The sequence below is a fragment of the Pituophis catenifer genome, unplaced genomic scaffold (assembly GCF_029215685.1).
Source record: "Pituophis catenifer annectens isolate HBS135680 unplaced genomic scaffold, rPitCat1.0.hap2 SCAF_2, whole genome shotgun sequence".
Classification (NCBI taxonomy): domain Eukaryota; kingdom Metazoa; phylum Chordata; class Lepidosauria; order Squamata; family Colubridae; genus Pituophis; species Pituophis catenifer.
The window spans coordinates 143075540-143101727 of record NW_027256882.1 but is presented as its reverse complement, the minus strand read 5'-3'; the positions used below and the strand labels follow the sequence as shown (position 1 = coordinate 143101727).

Genomic DNA, 26188 nt, shown 5'->3' with positions numbered 1-26188 from the left:
TCCGCATCAGCGCCACCGCCACCTTTATAAATCTCTTTGAAAGCAAGAACTGCCCCGTTATTCTAAAGCCCTTTGATAAGTTTATCACTTGCATTTCATCAGCAGATTTCATTAATTTCATCCTTGAATCGCAAACGGGGCAAAGGAAAATATATGACATTGAAGGCTGACTGATGAAATCGCCCGAGACTTAATCCGTGTTTTAGTGTGCGCGGTGGGGAGGGGGCGTGTTCTGCATAGATACGAGTGTGCGTGTGCGCGCGTTTTAACAACCTTCAAGAAACATCTCTAACTTAAGCACCAAGGCGGTTAGTTTCTGAGCCTATGGCGCCCCCTCTGGATGGAAGTGGGAATTACACCTTATCTTCCGCAAAGGTGATTTGTTTTTATAGAAATAACTGTTAAATTCCAAGTTTTTTTTTTTTTAAAAAAAACAAGACTGAAAGGAGAGTGGAAAAAGCGCAAGCCAAGCCAAGCCAAGCCAAGGGAAGGCGCCTGTCCTCCCAGGCAAGGCAACATGACAGCTAATGATTTAAAGAATCGACAATGCAGGAAGCGGCCATCGCCACGGGCTCCCTAAGAGACCTTTGCGTTTGCAGAAGATGCCCGCGTTGTCTTTCCAGCCTCGATGAAAGGGCGATTATATCAAGAGGCCAATCCATCACCAAGTGCGCCCGGTTTCTTTTTGGGCCCTCTTGACTGGAAGGCCAGATTGTTTTGTTTTATTCTTCCGCCTCATTTTCCCGGGCTCTGCACTGACAACTTAATCGTCTGGTCAGTGGCATACTTTTCCTCCTCTGCCTCAATTAATTTTAGAAGAAAAATTGTTCCGGGGATTAGCGTTTATTTTAAAAGCTCAGAGTCACGGACTCTGAAATCAGCGACGGTTGTCGTGGCCTTTAAAACTAATTTAGTAAAATTGGTCGCCTCTCTGAGGGAAGGAGGTCAGTGGGAAGAGTACGAGGGAGATATACCCTCTGGTCTGAAGTTTGTCGATACGTTCAATAAGCAAACTCAGATCTTTAATAGAAAGGACTTAGCTTAAAAGAAGAAAAACCTGCGTCTCTGATTATGATATATATTTCCCTTTGCGAGCATAGTCTGTTCCCATTTCCTAAAAGCAGGCAGTCCGCGCTCTGTGTGGCTTAACTCAGTCCTACTGGATGCAAAGGAAGGTTAATTCCTAAGTTAAATCGGAAGTCTAACCTAGATATACCTGCTCTATTTTTTACTTTACAAATGCTTAGTCAACACAATCTGAAAGGGAAGTCTGCTCATATATGCCTCTATTAAGGGAACATTTTTGATAACATCGTTGAGTTAGAGAAGAAGGCTGAGCTGTCATTTAAACACTTTTTTTTTTCAAAAAGAAAAACAGGCCATTAGCCTTACTTGCACAAAGCGTGATAGGAGGCTTTAAATACTAACCGCTTGTCTAGAAAGGTTATTCTAAATGACTAGAAAAACGTCGCCTTACTTAAGAAGTATCCAGCTCGATTTTCTTCCTCTCCCGCCCCCCAACCACCACCATAGCCCACTCCACCCCCGTCCCGCGAACGGCAGCTTAGCGCGTTGTCTCCTTCTTCGCCTTGAAACTTTTCAGCACGAGCGAAGCATTAAGATGAGCAAAATCAAAACAAAACCCTCCCATAGGAGAATGAGTCACAAAACACTGACTGGGGAGGGGGGAGGAAGAGGAGGAAGAGGAGGAGGAGGAGGAGGGTGAGAGACAGAAAGAACCAAGTTCTTTCTTCGAGCAAACGGGAGGCTGGTTTGTTGCGCCGCTTTCGGTGAAGTGATACTTCTGCTAGCGAGGTGTCAAGCTCTTCCTTCCCTCTGCAAGCAACCCCAAAGATCTGCTTCGATCGATGGGGGGGGGGGGGCGCATGAAAAAAAGCAAGGAGAAATTTACTGGGACGTATCACAACTAGCGCAACAGTTGGGAAGTACAAAGAGCCAACTGCAGCGTGCGACCAACTTTCTCTCTCTTCCCCCCCCCCTCCACCACACACACACACACACACACACACACACCTCCCTTCGCCTCGGCGCCCCCTCCCTCTCCAGAGGGAGGAAAAAACTTTTTCAGCCAATCAACGCCGTGCCAGCCCTTCCCAGCGAGGGCTGTCATTGGCGTTTCTACGGCGAAATAAAGCAGAGGCGAGGTATTTATTAAAGAGAGTCGCAAGTGAGCTTTAGGAAGAGCCGAGGTTGAGCCTCGCCAGGCGATTTCGAGGGAGCCTTCTGACTTTTCGCGCGCCCAACCACCACCACCACCTCTTCCCCCCTCCCCAAGCCGAGGAATTCGTCTCCCTTTTTTTCAATAGGAGTGGGGGGGGGATTTTTTTTTTCCCTCTCTCTCTCTCTCTCTCTCCACCTCGTTCAACTTTCGCTCTCAACCGACTCCGCTTCGAGCGTCCGCGGACGGAGCAGCAAGCCAGTCCACATGCGCGTTTCTTGAGAGCGGGTTTTTCCTCGAGCGGCGACTTAAAGCAAAGCGCGCCCGACAGCCGAGTTTCTGCAAACGCCGCGGCTTTTTTTTTTTTTTTTTTGGCGCGAGGAGAGCGAGACGCTTAGCCTGTGGGGCGCGCGCGGGGGCACTTTTCTCCTCTCCTCCTTCCCGGCTGTCTTTCAAGAGACGTCGCTCTTGCCGATTGCTTAGGGGGGCCCCCCTTCCCTTCCCCGTTCTCCTCCCCCGCCCCTTTCTCCCCTCCGCCTCGATTATTTTTTTGTTTTATTCCCCCGCGCCCGCCCGCTCGCTCATATTTTGGCTTCGCCCTTTTCTCGCATGAATCTCCTCGACCCCTTCGTGAAGATGACCGAAGAGCAGGAAAAGTGCCTGTCCGGGGCTCCCAGCCCGACCATGTCGGAGGATTCCGCGGGGTCTCCCTGCCCTTCGGGCTCCGGCTCGGACACGGAGAACACGAGACCCCAAGAGAACACCTTCCCCAAGAGCGACCAGGACCTGAAGAAAGAGAGCGACGAGGACAAGTTCCCGGTGTGCATCCGAGAAGCCGTCAGCCAGGTCCTCAAGGGCTACGACTGGACCCTGGTGCCCATGCCCGTCCGGGTGAACGGATCCAGCAAGAACAAGCCCCACGTCAAGCGCCCCATGAACGCCTTCATGGTGTGGGCTCAAGCGGCACGGAGGAAGCTGGCCGACCAGTATCCGCACCTGCACAACGCCGAGCTGAGCAAGACGCTGGGGAAGCTCTGGAGGTAAAGGTGGGGGGTGGGAGGGAGGGAGGGAGGGAAGGGAAGGGAAAGCCGCCGAGGAAAGGGCGCGAAGGCTTGCAGGCTCGGCCGGCCGAGCGCCGGAGGGGCGGGGACAGCGAGGGCGAAGGGAAGGGAAGGAGCGCTAGGGCGGCTGGCTTGGGTGGTTGGGTGGCTCGCTCGGCGCCCCTTTGGCTTTGGCGCTTCTTGGGATCCCGAGGGATGCCTCGCAGGAGCCACAGCCGAAATCGTGCGGGGCTTGAGCTCAGGAAGGTCATTGGAGCTCCAGATGGCAGGAGACTGGAACTGGGCAGGAAGGCGGCGAGCCTGGGTGCAGGCAGGGATGTGGAGATGGCTGGGCTTTGCGCGGGACTCGCTTTCAAAAAGGGGATTTTGCCCCCCCCCCCCTCTCCTCCAGTCTAATTTTGGTTTAGGAGCGGAGGGGAGGGACAAAGACTAGAAACCACCGAGTTAGAATAGAAACCACTGAGGAAAAAGATGGGAATGCTTTAGAGAAGAACATTGTGGAATCTCATTAGAAAGGCAACAAGATCGCCTTTTTACACCCCTGAAAGACAATAAAAATATTCCTTAAAATATAGGAAGAATACTCTTGAAAAGTATGTTGTATGTGCCCAGCAAGGCTTCTGTGTTTAGATATTTGGCCTAACTGTTGAAGAAAAAAGAAGAAAAGAAACGACGAAGTTAATAACTTGAGCCCTGCTCTGGAGAAAAACAGGAGTAGCACATCTTGGGTGTAATGATGATTGGCACAAGTTAGCAAGTGCCAACCAATAAGAAGTTGGCTCAGAAGGATGACTAGCAAGAGAAACGTGGGGTGGGGAGGCAGGAGAAAAGAGAAAGTGAGTCACCTGGCTGAAGCATAAGCTAATGACTTGCAAAAAAAAAAAAAAAGGCTAAGGGAGCCGCTTTCGTGTATGCAGAAGGCTTGGAGTGAGTTTAGATGTTAATTCCCCAAATGCCTAGAAGAGGAATCCTGGTATCTGAGCTGTGGCTGAAGCTGCATGTGTCTACAGTGTTTGATTGGGATGAGAAGAGAGAAAAAGGGTTGCTATCTTGTGTCTTCTCCTTTCTTGCAAGGAAGAGAATAAGGCCCCAGAGTGATTGAAAGAATTGCTGAGAAAAAAATGAAAGGAGTGGTTTGAGTCTTTTTTTCTTTCTTTCTTGCAAGAGGCACTGGGAAAGTTTGCAGTGTGTTTCTACCCAGAGGGGAATTCTGGAATAGCAGAATGCTAAAGGCTGCCTTTCCTGGTGCCTGTCATTTTATGGTGGATTTTATACACCTTATGTTTTGTCCTCTGCATTATCAGAAGTTCATTCTATCTAGATTTGGGGCTTTTGACAGCTGCTTGCAGCAATGCTGGCCTAGAGGTGCAGTGGCAGAACGTAGAGTAAATTTCTAGCAAATCAAAGGTTCTCTAAATAGTAAAATCATGAAGCTTAATCTTTGGGTAGAACTTAATCAACCAATGCATGGCTTTGTTTTAATTGCTCAGGTTATTGAATGAGAGCGAGAAACGCCCATTCGTGGAGGAGGCTGAACGCTTGAGAGTGCAACATAAAAAAGACCATCCAGACTACAAGTACCAGCCACGAAGGAGAAAGTCAGTGAAGAACGGACAGGCTGAGCAAGAGGAAGGATCGGAGCAGACCCACATCTCTCCGAATGCTATCTTCAAGGCCCTGCAGGCAGATTCGCCTCAGTCTTCATCCAGCATGAGTGAAGTACATTCACCTGGAGAGCATTCTGGTGAGTATGCCATCTTCCTCTCCTTGTAGATAATGAGGAAGAACATCTCGTGTAGACAGGTTTTCTAAAGGAGCATCAGTAAGGCAGTTCAGTTAGCAGTCTTTTGCTTTTCTGGAGCAGTTTGCCAAGGAAACATAAAAGAGCTAGATAGCTATTGGGGAAAAGGAATAGCTTTTGTGTACCTACAAGACAGGTCTTCAAATAATATTACCCATCACACTCATGGGAATTAGTAGGTCATCCTTCAACAGTTCAACATCAACTTCATTGCTTTGCTAAGCCATTCCACCAATAGTACTAGTCTTAGTTTTCATCTCAGTGTATTACCACCCCTTATAAACTATAAACACCTGTTATTGTAGCCTTATAAAGGAGCCAGTTTTCAACTACATGCAACAATCTGCATTGGTATTTCATTCTTATTGGCATGCTCTCCATCGTCTCCTTTGCATCCAGCCAGAGTTAATCTTTAGCTAAGTTATCACTGCCATGCAACACCTTCTGCTCATTAAAAGTGGCCGCTGGTGGGAGCTTTATGGCCCTCTGGCTGTGCCTGTTATCAGAAGGGAAAGAGACCCAGGTGTGGCTTGCTTGCCCTGTGACTTCAAAGGCATCAAAAAGAACCTGTCCCCTTTGTAACAACTACTATCTCCTTTGTATTCCTTACAGGGCAATCTCAAGGGCCACCTACTCCTCCTACCACTCCTAAAACAGATGTCCAGCCTGGTAAGCAGGACCTGAAGCGGGAAGGTCGCCCATTGCAAGAAGGAGGAAGACAACCACCCCATATTGACTTCCGAGACGTGGACATTGGGGAACTCAGCAGTGATGTCATCTCTAACATTGAGACTTTTGATGTTAATGAGTTTGACCAGTATCTCCCACCCAATGGCCACCCAGGAGTTCCAGTCACCCATGGTCAGCCTGGCCAAGTCACCTACACAGGCAGCTACGGGATCAGTAGCACCACAGCTACCCCAGCAGGCACTGGGCATGTCTGGATGTCCAAGCAGCAGCAGCAGCAGCCACCGCCTTCTCAGCAGCCACCCTCCCAAGCTCAGCCACAGCCACCGCCCCCACCACCGCCGCAGCACACACTCACCACCCTGAGTAGTGAACCAGGTCAGCCTCAGCAGAGGACACATATTAAGACCGAGCAGCTCAGCCCCAGCCATTACACTGACCAACAGCAGCATTCACCTCAGCAGATCAGCTACAGTTCCTTCAATCTCCAGCACTATGGCTCTTCCTACCCGACCATCACTCGCTCCCAGTATGACTACACAGACCATCAGAGCTCCAATACCTACTACAGCCATGCTGCCAGCCAGAGTTCCAGCCTTTATTCTACATTCACTTACATGAACCCCACCCAGAGGCCCATGTACACCCCGATTGCAGACACTACGGGGGTACCTTCCATTCCTCAGACCCATAGCCCACAACATTGGGAACAGCCAGTCTATACACAGCTCACCAGACCATAAAGTTCTGAAGGATGGTGTCAATTCTCCAGACTTACAAAAAATATTTTAAAGCTAAAAATGAATGGAAGAGAGGAAAAAATATCCCAGAATGCATTGTGCACTACAGCACCCCTTCAGAACTGACCAGATTATTCTCAGTCAAGAAACATTCCATGATGGACTAAATCCTTTGATTTGAAGGCAGTTTTTTATTTTCTTCAAACAGCCAGCTTAGCTTGCATAGGTATGAACTTGTTAATTATTTTTTAACAATAACTAAAAATGAAAAAATATAAACTCTAAAAGTATTCCTCTGTGAGGAATATTCTCTATTTTAAATATTTTTAGTATGCATTGTGTATGATTTGTTACCAATATGATGGGATTTATACGTACTTGTTTTTAGAGAAACTTTTAAAAACTGCTTTTTTCTTTTTGGGGGGTGGGTGGGATGGGGACAGTTGAACCACACTTAGCAAAAGAATATGCCTTAGCTTTTTTCCCTGCTGTCAGAGGTATTTTTCTATAGTTAACAGTCACTTTTAGAGACTAAAATGTGTGCATTAAAAATCAAGGAAAAGGAAATTTTGAGGAAAGGAAAGAAGTGCCCATTATCATGATTGTGGGAATTTGGAAAGAGACTTCTATTTTTCTAGCATGGAAATAAAATACGGGGAGAAAAAATAAAGAAAGAAAAAGCAAGGATACCTTGAGCCTTAAACTAACACTATCAGACGCCTTAAAGAAAAATCCTGTGAAATCTTCCAAAAGACTTGCACAATTATCTTCCACCCTGCCAAGGGAAAAAATGGAACTCCCAAGAAGAGAGCTCAGTTTTACAGGTCTGAAGCTTTTTAATTATTATTATTATTTTATTTGCAACTACAAGCACCAAGTTATAAAGCCAGAACCAGCATTCTCTACCTTGATCCCTTTTCTTCAGCTTCCAACACCAGGCCAACATTTGTGAGACAAATGCGGTCACTCAAAAAACCAAGAGTCTTCCCTGTAAATTGCATGAAAAACTAGAATTCTTTATTCCATGAAGACAGCTTACAAAAGAAGGAGATGGGAATGACACAGGGACACCAGCTTTAGCAAGGTTCATGGATGACAGTAGTAGGTGGTTTTTCTTCTTTTAAAATTATATATATTTATTTTGTGAAAAAGATGTTTTTAATCAAGAGGTTTGTTTTTCAATTTCCCCCCTTCCACATTAGAAATCTTTGTAATGTAAACAGAAATACCAGCATCTTACTCAGAGGGTATATGGTGCCTAATTGTTAAATTATGGTCTAAATCAATAACCCTTTATTTATCTCTCAGTCTTTGTTTTTGTATTTTATTATTCCTTTGGAAAGTGTCTTAGGTTTGTACAAATACCTGGCTCCCATTTGTCTTTCTATCTTTTCTATTTCTTTGGTAAGAATAAACTGGAAAGCTTTTGTGTTGTTTTTCTCATTGTACAAACAAAGCATGGCTAATTAGTGTATCACTGAGTTATTTCTCCCTGAATATTTTTGGACTCATGATTTGGACCGGACTAAATTAATGGAACAGTATGCAGAGCAGAGAAAGTAAGAGTGGACTTGAACCACTCTTTTGTTTATGAAAAATCCCCCAGGTTAAAGCCAATCAGCAAACCTTCCTTTACATGCGGATGTCTGACTTGCAGGGATTTCATTTTGCCTGACGGAACATTTAACTAATTTCTTAAATTGCTATCCAAAGTGGTCCAATCCACTGTATCACCTTAAGGTTCCACCTCTTTATCCTTTTTTCCGGGTAGGCCTAGGCTTATTCTGCATAAGTGAAGCAAAGCAACAGTGAATGTAAACCAACAAAGCAGGGAGGGGCACATTTCCATTAGGGCTTTATTTATCTGTCCCTTGAAGGTGCCATAGATAGATCTATTCCAGCAGAATAGATGCTGCTGGAACCACCAGACAATGGATGCTTCTCAATTTGCTTAACCAGGCTTTCACTTCATTTGGGAGGAAAATTAGGGAAAGCGACACTGGTGAACTTGTGGCCAAACAGTTAAAATATTGCTTTGGGAAAAAGTTAGCCAACTTTTTTTATTTTAAAATATTATATTTGTTAATTATTTTATAGGGAATTCAGTAGAAGAAAAGCTTAAAGCACTCTTATATGATATCTTTTCTACTTCTATATTAAAAAAAGCAGATCTCTTGAAAGTATTTCTGTAACTTAAGTAATGTCCTTCCAAAAAGATTAGTTTTAGATAAAAGAACACTTTTTCAGTCATTTTGTTTGCAAACCCTTTGGGTCTCTGTAAAACTTATCTTTTTGTATATTATTGTTTGCAATAAATATACATTGTATTAAACTTGGAATGAAATAGCTATTTTAGCTGCAATTCCAGAAGGGATCCTAACTATCCTAGCGAAGATGCGTTGTTTTTGTTTGATGCAATTACATCTACTGGTGACCTAACCTATGCAATATACTGGAAAATGTGTATACTGTTCTGACCAAAGTCGAATTTGGAGTGTACAGCATTACCCATCTACAACTCTTTAAGGCACCTGCATCTTTTCCTGGGAACACATGGTTTGGAAAAGTCACAACTGGTTTAAAGAGTAGAAACAGGTGTTACATTCATCATAGTAGTTTTGGAATTGGGTCTAGAGACTTATACAACCCTATTCTATAATAACATAGCTATCAGATTCAAATCAGTTTACAAATTATCACAAAATTAGCTAACCAACTTTTTGGAGTTGACAGCCTGTTTAGATGTGTTGCTTGCTAATTCTCTTGCAAAATAAATGGAAGGAATCATGGATGTTCCAGCATTTAAAACTACTGGAGGTTTTATTTTCCCTGTTTATCATTCCAGGATAATTCCAGGATCATTCCAGTTCTTACACAACCTGAAAATACCATTTTCTTTTCAGCACATGATTACATGTGATGGGCAATGTTACATAGATTAACCTAGTCTTGTTGTCTTCAGAATGCACAGAAATACCTGACCAGTTCTAACATCTTTGACCAAACAGCATTTTTCTAAAGGAATTACAAAAACAAGGTTGAATGCTTCAAGACTCAATTTGAAAACCATGTAATACAAAATTTGGAACATTTGCTGGGCCTTATTTAAAATGGTTAAGGAAATATGATTCGGAAACATAAGTTAAAATTTGTATGATTAAATGGATGTAGCATTGAAAACAATATGCACAACAGTGTGAATTTCAGTGGAATAAAAAAAAAGTAGTAGTAAATATCATACTTAGAGAAAACTGGTATAAAATGTATTGCAAATAATATACCACTCCAGTATGGATTGTTAAAGATGGTTATTACATTTTCTTAAAAAAAAGTATGTGAAGTGTAACTATCTGGCTACTTCTTGCTCTCATATTAATGGCAATGTATAAAGCCCAGGAATTTGGAAGAAGATCTATAACAGAATGAAACTGATTCTAAAAGCTGAGTTTCCTTTCCAACTTGCAATCTTTCTATTAGATATTACTAAAACTTATTTATACAGAGCATACTGAATTACCTTTGTACATGCCAACAGTATCTAGGGTACCTTACATTTCTCATTAGAAAATACATACAATTCCTATAATAGATAAAGAGCAAATACAGTATGCTTCATTGTCTAAGATGGCTTCACATTTTAAAAATAAATCTGACCCAGAATTTAATTTAATGTGGAAACTAGGTTTGGACTATAATTCTACCCATGGACTTGTACCATATCTGAAGTCTAGGCTAGTTGTTATTTAAGGCATAGATGTTTTTGTAAATCAAAGTAGATTTTTTATAAGATAGGACTAATTTTTCACTTTAACTTCATCAATTTGAATAATGATATTTTCAAAATGACATAGGATACTTAAATCTCTGGGTGAAATGGGCAGTTTAGAATAGGAAATATGAATATTGAGGACTAAACTTTATCCTCAGGATGTGTACTTAATTTACTTACTCATGTGATCCTTGTAAATCTCTTGTTTATTCACTTTGTGTTTTCATTCTTTTCTCCTGGTTTCTGTTTCTTTCTTTCTGCCTTCCTTTTTTCCTTTAAAAAGTTCAATTAAAAATATTTAAAAATGGGTAAAGGCAACCAATTTATGAGCAAAGGATGCTAAAGTGCATGCACTGGCTCATGCTCCTACCTGTCATTCATATGAACCACTGGCCACACCCATTGGGCAAGTCCCCTTCTACCACCCTTCATTCAGAAAAAAATGATCATATATGGATGGTACTGAAGGCTGAGGCAGCCAGTTAGAAGAGAACAGCAGGTGCTTTTCAGATGCTTTTGGAGTTCATCCTCCATAACATCTGTCTTTGGCTATTCTGCCAGGAGCAGATGGGAGTTTGACCTTCCTTTGCCTAGCTCTATGGTTAATGCAATACAAGCCCACATTTGGCCTCACAAATCTCAAAAAGACTTGCCAGCTTTAGGCTGGATGGCTGCCTGGAACAGAACCCTGGCTAAGTAACACATTGCCTTGTTGAAGGTAATGACGATGGAAGGATACAAGGTAGACTGCTTGCTTTGGCATGAATCACCTAGGGAGTTCACAGGATCATACTGGCTTGCAAATCCTCTCCAGCAAAACAAACAGATGAGGTCATTCCTTGAACTTCTGGGTTTTAATCTAAATTGCTGCTGCTTAGTGATTTTCTTGCTCTCAAAGCATTGGTGGAATTTCTCCCCACACAGATCTTGCTCGTGGCATGAACAACAGAAAAAGTTAGCTGCCCATGAAAAGCGAGATATGATTCCATCCAAGAGCTGCAGTAAAGCCAGAATAATGGTGGTCTTTTCCAGCTGGAGATGTCGATAAACAGTTTAAGGAGAAAACAACAACAATATAATCTGTTTTATCAAGTCAACTAATCACTGCTTCTGTTGTTAAGGGAAAAAAAAAAATTTTTGTATTTTGGAGGGGTCTGATAGTCAGCTGCCTTAATTTCATTTTAAAGACAAGGAGGACAGATGAGTTTCAACAAGGAAACATTGAGGGAAACAATATGTTTTGGAGAAGTTACCAGTCTTGGTAAGAAAGGATGCAAAAATAATTCTTAGCACCAGCAGTAGCAAAACATGGTTAGGCCAAAATGACAACATGCTCATGATGCCATCAGGCAAATCCCAGCATTTATGTATTTGTGTCCTTTCTTTTGTCACAGGTAAATTGTACGAGTAGCATGATGACGATGACGTGTATCTATTGTCATTTTCCCCTCTTCCAAACCTCTCCTACAAAATGCCCAGGAACTATTCTGACATAAACTGCTATTCCATTATTTTATTTTATTTTTTTTTTTGCTAAAAAACATTGGAAAGAAATCCCAGCTCCCTTTAATTTGTCCAATGTATCTGGAAAGAAAAAAAAAATCAGATTTTATTATTTAAATTCTTAAGCCCAGAGAGAGAGGGAGACAAACATATCCTAGCTGGAGAAACAGACCATCTAAGTAAAATCTTTGACAAAAACTGTGATTTTAAATCAAAAAATAATAATCCAAGAACTTGATGAAGTCCTCCCACTATCTGTGGTAGTCCTTTAACTTTGTACCATCTATGACTCCAATTTAAGAACAACTTCCGACACCTTTTCATTTTACCACATGACACTTTGCTTCCAACTCTGCCTCCCTTCTCTTTTGTAACTCTTTGTTTTTGATTCCCTATCCAAGACTCCAAAAGTCTATTGTAAGTTCCAACTCAGCCAGAAAAAAGATAGAAAAGATACCCTGACTGCACTGAACAGTGCAAAGAAATAAGTAAGAATTGTTAATTGCCATGAAGGAAGTGGTCCCGTAAATCAGATAACTAGTTCATTCTTGGTCCCACTAAGTAAGAAGCGTTCTCCAAAGTTTCATAAAGAATATTTTTCTTCTTTTTCCCTCTTGCAGAATTAAATGATTATTATTACATGGTTACTTACAGCTAGATAAGCAGTTATATTATTAATTATACTTGTATGTTGTGTATGCAAACACACATTGATATTAAATACTTTTAAATATTTTTAAAATGACTTTCATTCCACATAATAAAATATATATTCTTTGCTGTTCTGGTTGAAAAGAAAAAAACACTCGCTGTTATTAGAAAACCAATTTAGTGGTCTGAAATGTAACAGCATCTATTCAGGGACCAGTTTGCATCCAGATTGCGCCTTATATATGTTCCCATGCATACAAAAATGGAGAGTGATAGACATAGAGGAATAATTCTGGTCTCTCCCAACAAAATTAGAACGTCTGGCCATCCATATTTGTTTCTTTTCTTCACTGCCAGCTCATTACTGTACTCTGAAAGGGCCGGGCTTCAGGGAATGGGTGGGTGGGTGTCAACTGAGATCTTAATAGGGATGCCTAATCAGCCAAATTCAGTTAATTGGGCAAGTCCAGCCCTTTCCTGTTTAAAAAAATTCCTTATATTCATGCAATCAGACTTTCAACTAAACCCACCACCAGGAATTCGATTTGGTGTGTTCAGAATGATTTTTGAAACCCTCTGGTCAAAATAATATGCCAGAGATTCAAACTGGAATCAATTATCTCCGTGCTGCTTGTTGTGTCAAATCCCGTTTTGCAAATAACATTTAAGGGCCAAGCCAGAATTGTTCTTTTCGTCCTAGCTCTGTTCTAAAGATTGTCTATTTTGGGAGTTTGAATGATGTGACCCTGACAGATGTTCTCTTGAGAAATGTATAATCTGAATTATAGAAATAGAGTGCTTTTATAGTAACTTCTCTTTCAAAATGATGTTTTGGATTCATATTTGTTTGTAAGTTAAAGCACTTGTGCATGTTCATGATATCCTTATCAATTTTAGGGTAGTTTGGGAAATTAAATCAGTTCAAAGGTATGAACCAAGACAGTTTTTAACTCTCATAAATTCCAAAACAAACATCTTTCCCATAATATCCCTCACCTATAAATATTTCCCTGCTAGTGCAGTGACCTCTATGTCACTTCTTGGTTTTAAAGGCTAATAGTTCCACTGCAGATATTCCATTAAAGAAAAATAGCATCTACATATATAGTCAGCAAAAGTGTAAGGGAAAGATCAACCATATGAATGCACGAAATGAAAATGAAGTTTAAAAGGCAGAACTGGCTCAACTACCATAAATCTTCAACAACATTTGCCTTATGATGACTCTTAAATATTTCCAAATCCAAATCACCTGTGCAAAATATAGCAGCCTTCTGATCGTGTGAACCCAGTGATGCTGTTGTTACATTTCTTGAGGGAATCAGCTTCTAAATATCACCAATAGCAAACATAATTTTCTGACTATTTCCATATCTCGATTTCTTTTTGTGAAAGAAAGCAATCTTCAAATCAAAAAAAAAAAAAGATGTAGATAGAGATGAGTTAACATACTATGGAATCAGACAAGGATTTGCAGATTATTTTAAATGAAGAATCAAGGGCAGCACTATGGAATTCACTTGCTCCCTATGTACTTATTCATATCTTTAAATGGTTCTCAGAGAACTTGTCCTCTGCCCTGCCTTTAAGTTAATCTTAAAATATCATGGTACAGGTCTCTCATGTAATGGCCCCAATTTGTGACTTCATGAAGCTCTGTACTTTCGTACAGCTTTTGAGCACATCCTTCAGATGGAATGGGACAACGTACCACAGCCAACTCGTTGTGGCCAATTCGCCACAGCCAACTCACCATGGCTAACTTGCTGCAGGACAACTTGTCATGGTCAACTCGACATGGCACAACTTGGTGCAGGGCAATTTGACAATTCTATTTAATTATTTAAAACAAATAATTATTTTAATTTTGGCCATTCACATATCATTCTGTCCTTCTTTTTGCATCCTTTCTTTAATGATTTTATTCCACTATTTCTTTGATATTAGTGTAACTTGTCCTGCAGCGAGTTGGCCGGGCAAATTGTCACAGACCCTCCTCAGAATCTGTTTGATCAAGACCTGTATTGCTTTGATAGCTTATGAGCTTATTGCATTTTAATTTGCAACTCATATAAAGATTTTGTTTTTAAGAAAAATCATTTTGGGAAGCTTGTTCTAAAAGAGGGGATATATTGAACAAAATGAAAGAGGAGAAGGGGGGAAGTATATAACACCAAGGTTTGCCCAATAGTATGACGGAATGCTAGAGTGTAATGGGGACATTTAGGCTAACAATTTTACTCAGTGTAGGAATCAAACTTAAAATATCCCAGACAGATGGCTGTCTGTTTTGGTTGCAACTTATTTAAGGAAGGAAGCTCACCACCTGTCTGGACAATTGGTTCCACTGCTGAACTGTTCTTAGTGTTAGCACTGCTGAACTGTTCTTAGTGTTAGCAAGTTTCTATTAACATTCAGTCAGAACCTGAAACTTAAATCCATTATTCCATAACTTGCACTCTGGAATTAGTTGGAGCAGGCTTTTATCTTCTTCTATCTAGCATTCTTTCAGAGACAATAAACCCTCAGTTTATCACCCCCTGATACCAAAGAGTGCAATGATGTACAGTATATTGCCACAATGTTGTACTATTATATTTAATGGATATTCATCAAAAATACCAAACATCAAGTTAGTTTGCTAAAATGCTGTTTCACTGTATTTGAAGAATGCTGCTCTATATGCCCTTTGTCTTCTTTTCTCAAGAGTAGACTTACTCAAATACTTCAATCAAATATCAATATCAATATCAAATACTGTTTCTAGCACCTTAATCATCCTGTTTGCTCTTCTCTGAACTTCTAGAGATAACTTGAGAAGCTCGCAATAGGTATTGAACCACAATTTTTACATCCATGCATTATTTCCTTGATCCTAATTGCAATTCTTTTCTGCACTTTCCAAGTCTATCTTATTTTTTTTACTTATATTTTTGAATTTATATTTAATTTTTTTTTAAAAAAATCTCAAAGTGGGATGCCATGAATTTTAGCATACACAATGATAAAATTCCATCAGTGATCTGTATGAAAGCGTTATGATATTGTCCTTCATTTATTTCTTTTCCCAAAATACCACCATAGAAATACCTTTTCTACAGCTGTTGCCCACAGCTGTCCACAATTTCTCCTTAATCCTTTTCTTAATCAATTACTACAACTTACAACAGAGACTCTATCACAACCATATGCCTCAATTGCTCAAACAGAATTGCAATCTTCATCCTTCCATTGTAAGAACAATATGTTTATGAATTAGTTAGGTACATTGAGTTGGACCAGCAACTCTATGAACAAATATCAATTATTTCAAATTATCCCTGCAAATGTGCAATGACCTTGAGCATCCAGTTTTCACCTTTGTTGTCATAGACATATCATTGTTGTTCATGATGTTTTGTATATTTACCAATCCTTTCCTCGCTGGAATTGATATCTTTATTCTCCAAGTATTCTCCAAATCTATTTTTAAGCTCCCAAAACAGTGATCTACCATGTTCATATCTTTGATGTCAACTGTAAATTCACTTTGGAATGATTGGAATTTCATATGTATTTAACATTAACATTAATTTACTTTCATAATTGCTTCTAGGACTTCTTTATTTTCCAGTAGCCAAGTCATATGTAGATGACACCACACATTCCAGTTTTCATTTCAGCTGTCATTTCTTCAAATCCTTCTATTCTAATTACCTATTTGTTTAAGTTAAACAGCTTGGGAATAACCCTCCCGAGCTCCGTTTTTGCTGACAGAGGCACCATGGGCCATTTCCATTTCCAGGGGGCTCCGCTGGCAAAGGCAACATGGGCCACTTCCAGGGTGGGCCAGATCTAAGCAACCCGCGGGCCAGATCCGGCCCCCAGGCCTTGATTTAACACCCTGCTGTAGACTGATTCCATTTGAGATCACCTTCAGACCCAACTGGGAGGGGACTTTGACGAGATATAAAGAGTGCAATGGATTCAGAAGGGCAAAATCAGAGTGAAATGAGGCCTATGCTGATGCTTATGATGTAAGCATGCTCCACAGACTGTTCTAGTACACATCTACATCTGAATGACACCAGAATAGACCTGAGTACAAAGCTACCATTACCACTAAATAATACATGCATTGTTGAGATAGCCTTCCTATGACCTTCCTCCCTTTTGTATTCATTTTCTGGTTTACAGCAGCACTCCAAAACAACTTTGTGCCATTAGATTGCCTACCTAGCATCCTTGTTCCTACTGATGAAAACACTTTATACAAACCTTCAGGTCACTATATATTGTTTTAAGGCCCAACTCAAAGGGGTAATGGTAACCTGTTATTAAATAGCTGCAAGCTTATCTCTGGGATGCTTTAACTCTTGATAGCCATTGCTTTCAGTTTCCATTAAAAAAAAATAGGAACTTGCTCCATGCATCTTCCATGAACATGTAGTTGGCCATACAAGGAATTTGATCTTGGGTCTCCCCAATATATTCCATTCAATATAATTTAGTTTCCCTCACTCCTTGATATTTTATAGTAGTCCTAGGGCTGTGCTCATTCTGGATACAGAGAAAATGTTAAGAAACAGATGGTGTAAGTGTGAAATTGGGCTTTCCCCTAGACATGGGGACTAATTACACCAAGTTGCTTGACCATCAAACCGCTATCAACACACAGTCTCACTTCATAAATTTTAAGATGCTAATAACAGGACTGGACAGAAGTTTTAAAGCTTCAGTAGGCAGTTTAAAATTAACTTACTCCCTTTCGGTGCAGAAAACAACCAATGTAATTCCAGCACTGCTTCTTAAATCACTTAGATTCCCATGGCACCTCTTGAAAAGGGCATGGCAGAATCTCCATGAAGTATCCATATTATGAGCTCAACTCAGTGACCAAAAGTCCCTAAGACAGGGAGCCAAAGTCCATGCTATGCTGGGAGATCATGACGGATTTCTCAATTGATGCAGTCGTGAGAAGTAGGGATAGCTGATTTGATGAAGAAAACAGTAAGAGGGGTTTGCTGAATTTAAATTTTGCTTGTTGCTACTTTCCTGATCTCAATTGCTGTCCTCAATGTTCATGGCCTTATGTGTTAATGCAAGTGAGAAATATAGTTGATTGGCATGGTGCTTCCCCACCCCCCCATATGGAGGAAATAACATTACCTCAGCTGCCACACTGCTTCTTAACTCAATCAACAATACGCCAACATTCTTGGCTCATGCTACTTCATAACTGCACTGAACTATCATCTGCTAAATAATGTATAATGACTTATTTCACACGTAAGGCAAAGCTATAACCTTGATGCACAACTTTTATTAGGCTGGTTATCAAAGTTGGCTTTTGACAAGCCAGGTGCCAAAATCCTAAAAGTAGGAGGAGATTTAAAGGGAAACCCCCCACCACCACCACCATTTTTTAACATAAAAATGAAATTAAAATTACAGGTTATAGAAGGATGACTCTCAATAAACTCTCTTACACTACATTTTGGAGTTTTTTAAAACCGTAACAAAAGGTGCAGTGGCCTCTGGTTGTACTGCTCTTATAAACTATAGTTTAAACCATAATGACCGAATTTCAGATATCACACTAAGCCCAAACCAAACAAATCGCATTATTGCCCATTGTTTAAACCCAGCAACTGTAGCTGCTACTGGAAAAATTGGTTACAGATGTCCCAGTGCATTGTGTAATCTGACCCAAATTCCTTGTCTCCTAATGTGACTGCTGCTATGGAAGTGTTTGAACTCTTACAGTTCTGTTCAGAACTATGGATTCCCTTGCCACTTACCACTTACATTACTGGAAGAACAAGTTTTTAAAGGAAGGAGAAGTTACATGCCTTCAGGTTTTAGGCATATGTTATTGAGCAGATTCCCCACTCACCATAATAGTATACCAAATGGGGAAATAGGGAAATCAGAGGACAGAAATGGTTTCCCTTTATTTTCAGAAATTTCACTTATATGGATTCTGCAACACCAGCCCATTCCCTGATTTTTTGGAGTGGTATTTGGTGGGACCTGAAGCCATTTGTTTCTTCAAACACAGTTGCCATCTACTGAAGTCATGTGCCAAGGTTAGGCCTGGAGCCTTTCTCCTGTAACTTTCTTGAGGCATTATAGGATCAACTTGTTAGTTCCGTTTTCTGGGGAAAAGCAATTTTACTTTATGCGATTTGTCAAAATGATTTTTAGATATTAAAAAAGCAGAATGAATAACAGTGCATCTTAAAATTACAGTGTCAAAAAGCTAAGTAATTTCAAAGGAAAATGCATACCCATACCTATTTGGTATTTGTGGCTTTAAGGGTTCTTAATATGCATATTAACATATGCAGAATTTCCAATGATAGAAGATCTATTGTAAGTAATTGCTTCCTACATGTGGAAGACTGGGCAAGGGACAGAATTAGTGTGCTTGTTCTACTTCTGCTCCTTGTTCAAGGGAGAAGTTTTCAACTTGTCCCAATTTTCTCTTTTTCTTTTTACTCTTCCTAATAAACAGAGGGGTATCTGCCATGTTTGATGTAGTGGTTAAGGTGCTAGCCTAGTCCTGCCTGAGGCATAAATGACTTCGGGCCAATCACGCTCTCAGCCCAACCCACCTCACAGGGTTGTTGTTGTGGGGAAAAGAGGAGGAGGAAGGAGTTATAGGTATGCTTGCCACCTTGAGTTGCTTATAAAAGTAAGAAAGGATGAATTTAAAAAAACCCTAATACATAATCTTACCAGATTCCCTCCTTTTCCATTTGAGCGACCATGTTTAATATCCACCCTAGGCAAAGGTTTAGCAAAGGCTTCTGGTTTATGTTGTCACTATAACAAACTCCTTATCCTGACAAATGAAGCAGCTATTACTGTTAGTGATACTTAGGCACAAATAGACTTCACTCATCCATTCCATTGGTGCACTAGATAAATTTTAGAATTTAAAACTAATAGGTTAATTACATTTGCCAGGCAGGGTTCTCTTTGGCTGGCCATACTGTGTCCCTTTCCTGCAGAAAAGAGCAATCTATTCTTAATGTAAACACAGTAAAACTAGTGTTTTGATAGTGCATTTGTCCAAATGTGTCTCCATAATTATAAAATATTTTTTAAACACTTTTTCTCTCTCTCTTGTATGAGAATATGCTACAGTTAGTGTCACTGGCCCTAGTGTTCCTTTCATTGCAACAAATGCTCTGGTCTTTTTTTTTTTTTTTTCTTTTTATTATCTACATGACCTGCCAATCTGCTGATAGTCATTTTAGACTCAATGGTCATTGAAGAAGACCCTGAACTTTAGTCCCAGATCCAAGCTTAGAAATATGTGAAATATTCAGTGTGGGAGTTCTTCTCCAAGGTTGCAGATTTCCACCTCCCCAGACTGACCCATAGGTAGTTCTGTAGGTCAGTATCAAATGACATGATAATGCAATCATGTTTTCTTTTCATTATTCTTTTTAAAATGATCTAAAACTTATGGCGATGTTTCTTTTCTACAGGAAGCTGCTAGCTAGATCAAGCCTCATAATCATATCAGGCAGAGAAAATTATTTCTCTCGGAATTTCTTTGGCCTCTGAAGATGAAAATAATTAATCGAGGGCAGATTTAATAAAAGGCAAAACTGAGATAGGAAGAATGGAAGGTACGTTGAAAAAAAACCCTCAAGCCCTCTAAAATTAATGCACTTTTTTAAAAAAAACAAAAAAACAATGCTCTGCTATTTTCTAAGATGAGGAGGGAAATTTCTTTCTTCAAAATACTTGGAACAAAATGTGGTGTTGCCATGGTTTCACCCTCACTGGCTGGAAATGACAATATTAGCGGCAGTGACCTGGCAATTAGAAACTCTGTTCCCAGGTCAGACTACAGGGAAAATAAAGAGCGATTACTGAGCTTAGAGAAGGCAGAATAATGGCATGGGCTCCTGGGCTCCCTATCTTTTATAACTGGCCCATTTAAATGCAGATTGTGATGACTTTCTACCTGGGGCCTCTAATCTGTCTCCCAGCCCAATCAAACAATAAGCATCTTTTGGCAGAGGAGGCAGGACGGGGATATAGGGAAGAAAAAAGTCAGCATCCCTACATTCAACCATTTCTCAAATCCTCACTGTTGGCTTTTCTCTCCCTCCTTCTTCCCATAACCAGACTTCAAGTGCCACGGTTTCACCACAGCCTTTGTAATCCTTTGGAGACTACCAAGCAGAGAAAGCCAATCGTATTATTAAGCAGTCAAAGATGACAAAATCCTTTCACCGGCCCAAAGAAATGGCCCATGTTGATAGCTGCCGGGCTGCCAAATTTTAATCACTAGATTAATCACAGGATGGCTTTGTGGAAAAATTGGCTTATCCCTAGGGCTCCGGGAGAATAGCAGTTTCCAAGCACTCATGGGTTGAAGCACAACTGATTCTGTTGCATAATTGTAATGTATGGGTGAGGAGTGACACTTTAATGTCCATGGGTCTGCTTAGGATGGGAATATGACACAGAATTGCTTACATTGATCCCTTGTTGCTCTAGATCACTCTCAACCTTGAGAGTAGGTTTACTTTAGGATATGCGGACTTTAACTTCCAGAATTCCTGGCTGGGGAATTTTGGGAGTTGAAGTCTATATCCTGTATCTTAAATTTGCTAAGATTGGGAAATACTCCTCTAGATGAAACTCAGTATTATGCACTATGTGTGGTTTCAGCCTCATGAAGAAGCAGTCTTTGTCACCTGGTCTGGGTTCAGAATTCAGGTGGGGTTGGGTGTGGTTAGTACCTAGCTGGGAGATCCAGGTCAATCCCACAGCCATAGGCTAAAAATCTAAAGACTGTCATGGAAGAAGATCATGCCAAACCATTTCCAGATTGCTGCCAAGTAAATTACCTGAAGTAACCAGGAATTGAGCTCAGTTTGTAGGATCCTATTGTGGTTAATGCAATCTTACCACCAAAACCATATCTCCCTTACTGTCTGTCTTCCTGCTCATCTCTTACTAAAAATACCATTTCCTCAATCATTTTCCATAATTGATTCTTGTAGCGGCAATTCGGATGATACAGGGTTGTAAAAGGAGGAGTTTGAAGGGTCTGATGTTGAAAGAAGCCATAGACTGCTATAATACCTTATCATACTGGCCATATAATCTGTCATTAAATAATAATGATGTTTTGCTTTGTACATTATAGCATATAGACTCTGTCTCAATAGGTAGATTCCCTTCCTATTTTTCCTGTGTCTTTTTTCTTTTTCTTTCTTTTTTCTTTCTTTTTTCTATTCTTTTTTCTCTCTTTCTTTCTCTCCCTTCCTCCTTCCCCCCTCCTTCCCTCCAGATACTTTTCCCAGGGTGCTCCAACATGCCTGGGGCCCATTAGCATCCCTTGTGCATAATTAGAGCTCGATGCACTGTTATGCAAAGCAGCCTCAGATGACAAAACTGCATCCTGGACAACTACAGAAATCTGGGAGACACTTTCTCACACAGTTTTAGCCAATGCAAACTGGCACTCTGCATAGTTTCAAAATTAATTAATTGGGGACAGTTGGATCCTCTTGCACCCACTCGTGGCACGCTTCCGATCCCAGCTGCTGAAAAGGACTCTCTTTACAGATCAGTGTGTATTTGTGCTACTGTGCATGTCTCTTTGCGTGTGAAGGAAAGGGAAGAGAATAAAAACTTTTTTAAAAAGTCCTTATTTTTTTTTAATCCTGTCTTCTGTCTCAAATGAACAAAAGATCTCGCAAGAAAAAAGAATAGTTCTCTTTGCCCCTTAAAACAAAAATCATAAGAAGCTGCCTTATGCAAATTGAGCTATTTGTCCATCAAGTCCAGAATAAAGGAACCACCCACCCTATGGTAGGAAAAGCCAGGCTTCTGAGGATTTGAAGGCTTTTCCAGATAGCCACATTCAAGTATTACGCACCAGTCCTTAAGTCATCAGAAAGCTTTGCTGGCATAAACAATGTTGCCCTAATGGCCAGGTCCCCATACTCTGCCACAGTAAGGTGGCTGGCAAAGCATTACTTGTCCTTACTGATTTATAGTAGGCAAGGTTAAGGTTGTGATTGGACCATACCCTTAATTTTGTCTTCCCCAGGGGTATCTGTAGAAGAGGGGGAGTGGCCACAACTGCAATTGAAGTTGCATGCATGCAGCATGCAACCATTGCATGGATATGGTTGACATCTGGAAAGGAAGAAATGAGAAAGACCTTCTATGAACCACTCATAAAGCTCCAATCTTTCGTGAGTTCCTGGTCTGAGTACTGGCCAAACTTTGAAGGGATCTGCCCATTTCTGCCTTCAATCTGATTGGCCCAATGTTAGCAGTGAGTTTCAGGAAGAATTTAAAAAAGTTATCCCCAGTTCTAACTCACAAAGTTCAATTTGACATTTGGGGAAGAGAAGTTGGAGAAGGATATTAATTTGAACTACCTAGATCCCCTTCTTCAGGTAAAAAGGGGGTTTTCTCCAATGGAAAGCACCTTCTCTCTGTGAATTCTCCCTTTGCAATTTGGGATCCTGGAAAATTATTATTTGAATTGGCATAGAAAGCTTCCAAGACACAGACTTCAGGTTTGCTTACTTTTCATTAGAGACTTCAACTCAAGACTTTGTTTGCATCTAGCAGAAAAAGTCTGTCAGTCATTTTATTTCAGTCATTGACCAGCAAAACAAGAGTCACATTTAACTTGCTGAATACGAATACAGCCTATATAGCATAGAAATTGACTAAGGTAAAACAAGCTACAGAATTATATAACACAAAGTAAAATTGTAAATTTAAGTTTAAGAATTTTGGACATGAAATTAATATAGCTAAGATATTATACATTTTATATAAGGCAATTAAATGATTATCTAGAACAAAAGAATAGTAAAGTTATGGATCTAAAATATAGAAGCATTATAATACTAAAAGTCATGGTGAATAGCATGTGTTTTATTTCTATTCACACCATAAAGCTTTTGTTTCTTATCCATTCATTGTAGATGACACATTAGTTCACAGTTGATCTTTACCAATATTGGCAGGATTCTAGAATCCACCAACATATAATGTAAGCCAACTGCAACCAACACAAAAGGATACCCCCAATCCAATCCATACTAGTCAGAAGGACAAGTTCTAACATTACAAATGAATAGCCACTTGTCCAAATTAATGTTCTTTCCATCAATGTTGCATCGAAATTTAGAATTCTTGGGAAGCTTTTCCATGAGTGAAGTTTGATTCCTATTGACTTCCTGTTATTTTATTGGCAAAGTGGTTTTTCGTTTATTTCTTTTGGGACTGGTTTTGGTTTCCCATCCAAGTATCAATGAGATTTTATCCTGCTTAGCTTTTTCAAAATCAGCCATGCTGCTACTTAGCTGAGGTACAATTCATAATTGCCCCTGAAATCTGGACACAGTGGAAATAGCAAAATTTTCCCCTGCACTGATTAAGTTGTTCCTTCATAGTGCCCTGTGTGATCTAAATATGTATTAAGCCAGCTTCCTTTCTTTCCAGTATCAGTATTTGGTAAAATGATAAGCTTGGTTCCTGTGCAGTTGAAACTTCTTGTTTCTGGATCCTAATCAGTGAGTTCAGAGAAGAAAGCTTTATGGAGAAGGTAGCAGAGAGGAGAGAAAGTCATATAGTAGGAAGAGCCTATAGGAGGGGGAGAAGGAGAAAGCAGCAGAAATAGGCAGCAAAGAAAAGAGAAGCAGGCAAGTGGCCATAGCGGTGCCCATAAAAGCATCTTGTCTGGCATCTTCTCAAACCTGATGGAAGACCAGAGCAAATCCAAATTGGTTTGACCCAATTTTGTAGGAATGTGCATGATTCTGAAGAGAATATTTTGGGGATTTGTGCTTAAATATTCACAATCATAGGGATAGGATTTTTCTAATTCATCTTCCACAGAGTGATTAACAAAAGAGAGTTGTAGTTCAAAGACAGATAAATATGTTTTTGGCCAAACTTACTCTGATGAAAAGATGACATTGTTTCACTGCTGAATATCAAGAGCTCCATGTGTTGCCTCTGCTGCCAAAACCATAGGGGTGAGAGAGGTTTGCCTCAAAAACCTCTTGGTAATTTCTGATGGATGGATGATGAATCACAAGATTTAGAGGAGTTCCCTCCAGGTCACGACAATGCAAATAACTATGATTGTAACATAGAGCTAAGCTGAATTGAATCACATCTGGTTGAAACCCTACTGGCATTCGTATTAGAGAGAACCTGGAGAAGACAATATTGAATTTCAATGTTCTGCTTAGAGGAACGGCAAACACTTGAGAAGGGATACATTATAAAACAACAATTTCTTGGCTTCCATAATCCCTTTACTCTCCAAGGCACTCAAAACAATAATCAAACACAATATGCAAGCTAAGTAGAGCAAAGGCCCCTGAACTTTAGGAGAAGGAAGCTTCTCATCCTTCCTCTGATTCTATTCAAATGCAAGAAGAATGGATAGCTTTTGGGATGTTGTGGGACCAAGCTGGAGAAATTTTTATGGTCTACCCATCCATACATGCACACAAAGACATTTATATATAAGTGCTCAAAACTTCTCCTTACTAGCCTCTCCCTGTCTCAACTGCATGGTGATCAGAGCAGATGGGGAATTAAAGTACTCCATTCCATCCGACAACCTCAATGTCCAGGAGCCTCCCCCTCCATCCAGAACTTCTAAAGAATAGAAGTTAAAGCTACCTTTGCTACCAACAACAGTTCACAAATGTGACACTGCCACTGCTTTTGCTACAAGTCCCTGCTCTTTCTGCAAATGTCTATTGCCACTTTTTTTCCCCATTCCTTCTGTTCAACACCCAGAACCACCACAAAGAGAAATGAAAGCATGGGTGTCCAACAGGAACCATCGTGACATCATCACACAAATGTTACAGATGATGTCATCTGCATCAATCATATCTCGATGCAAATAAAGTACAGGATATAATTCACATAATTTGTGGGATGAATTCATGGTGCACATGATATCTTTGCCCTTGGCTTTCCTCTGCAAAGCCTCATGAGTAGCTAGAAAGAGTCAGTCTTATCATGATTATACATTGTCTGCTCACATCCAGCCTGGATTAGTGGAATGAATCTACATGAATTATTGCTCAACATGTTTTAAAATACAAAAAAACACAATAGTCCAGATGCTTTTGAAGGCCAAGCACTTAAACATCACTGTACTTACTACTATATCAATTTCTAGTGCTTCCTAGTCTTAATATCCGGTGCTGGTGGTTATTTTTAAAGGCCTAGCACTTTGGACCAATCTACAATCTGATGAGCGACCGCCCAGCAATGGGAGGCTTCCTGATCGGCTGAGCTGATAGCTTGGCCGGCGGGAGGTGTGAATGTTTTAAAGTGTTCTATTGGCCGCGCGAGCCCAGCTGCAATATAAATAGCGGCTGCGCGTGACCGATGTAAATATAAGGGTACTCCCATATCTCTCAATTTAGACCCCCAGGTGCCACCTATACGTTTTAAGCCCCAACGGGTCCCTTTTGCCCTTCGCCCCAAGGTGGATGTTGAGATAGATAAGTTGCTGGCTCAGGGTGTACTTGAGCCTACGGATCATTCTCGATGGGAGACCCCTATTGTTATCCCCACTAAGGTGGATGGTTCCATCTGTATTTGTGGGGACTTTAAGTGTACCCTTAATCGGGCCTTGCAGGCCCACCCATATCCGGTCCCGGTAGTTCAGCACTTCTTACATTCTTTGGGTCAAGGGTCTATTTTTGCTAAATTGGATATGTCCCAGGCGTATCAACAGCTTCCTGTTGATGATGCCACGGCCGCTGCCCAAACAATCGTCACACA

General features: G+C 40.6%; 1 protein-coding gene across 1 annotated transcript; it reads left to right on the top strand.

Annotated features, from left to right (window-relative positions):
* Nucleotides 1–2788: 2788 nt before the first annotated feature.
* SOX9 (SRY-box transcription factor 9) lies at nt 2789–6828 on the top strand. Its single transcript, XM_070934735.1, has 3 exons — nt 2789–3219; nt 4731–4984; nt 5654–6828. Exons 1-3 carry the CDS (start codon nt 2789–2791, stop codon nt 6469–6471), a joined length of 1503 nt encoding a protein of 500 aa, XP_070790836.1. The 3' UTR covers nt 6472–6828.
* The last annotated feature ends 19360 nt before the right edge of the window (nt 6829–26188 follow it).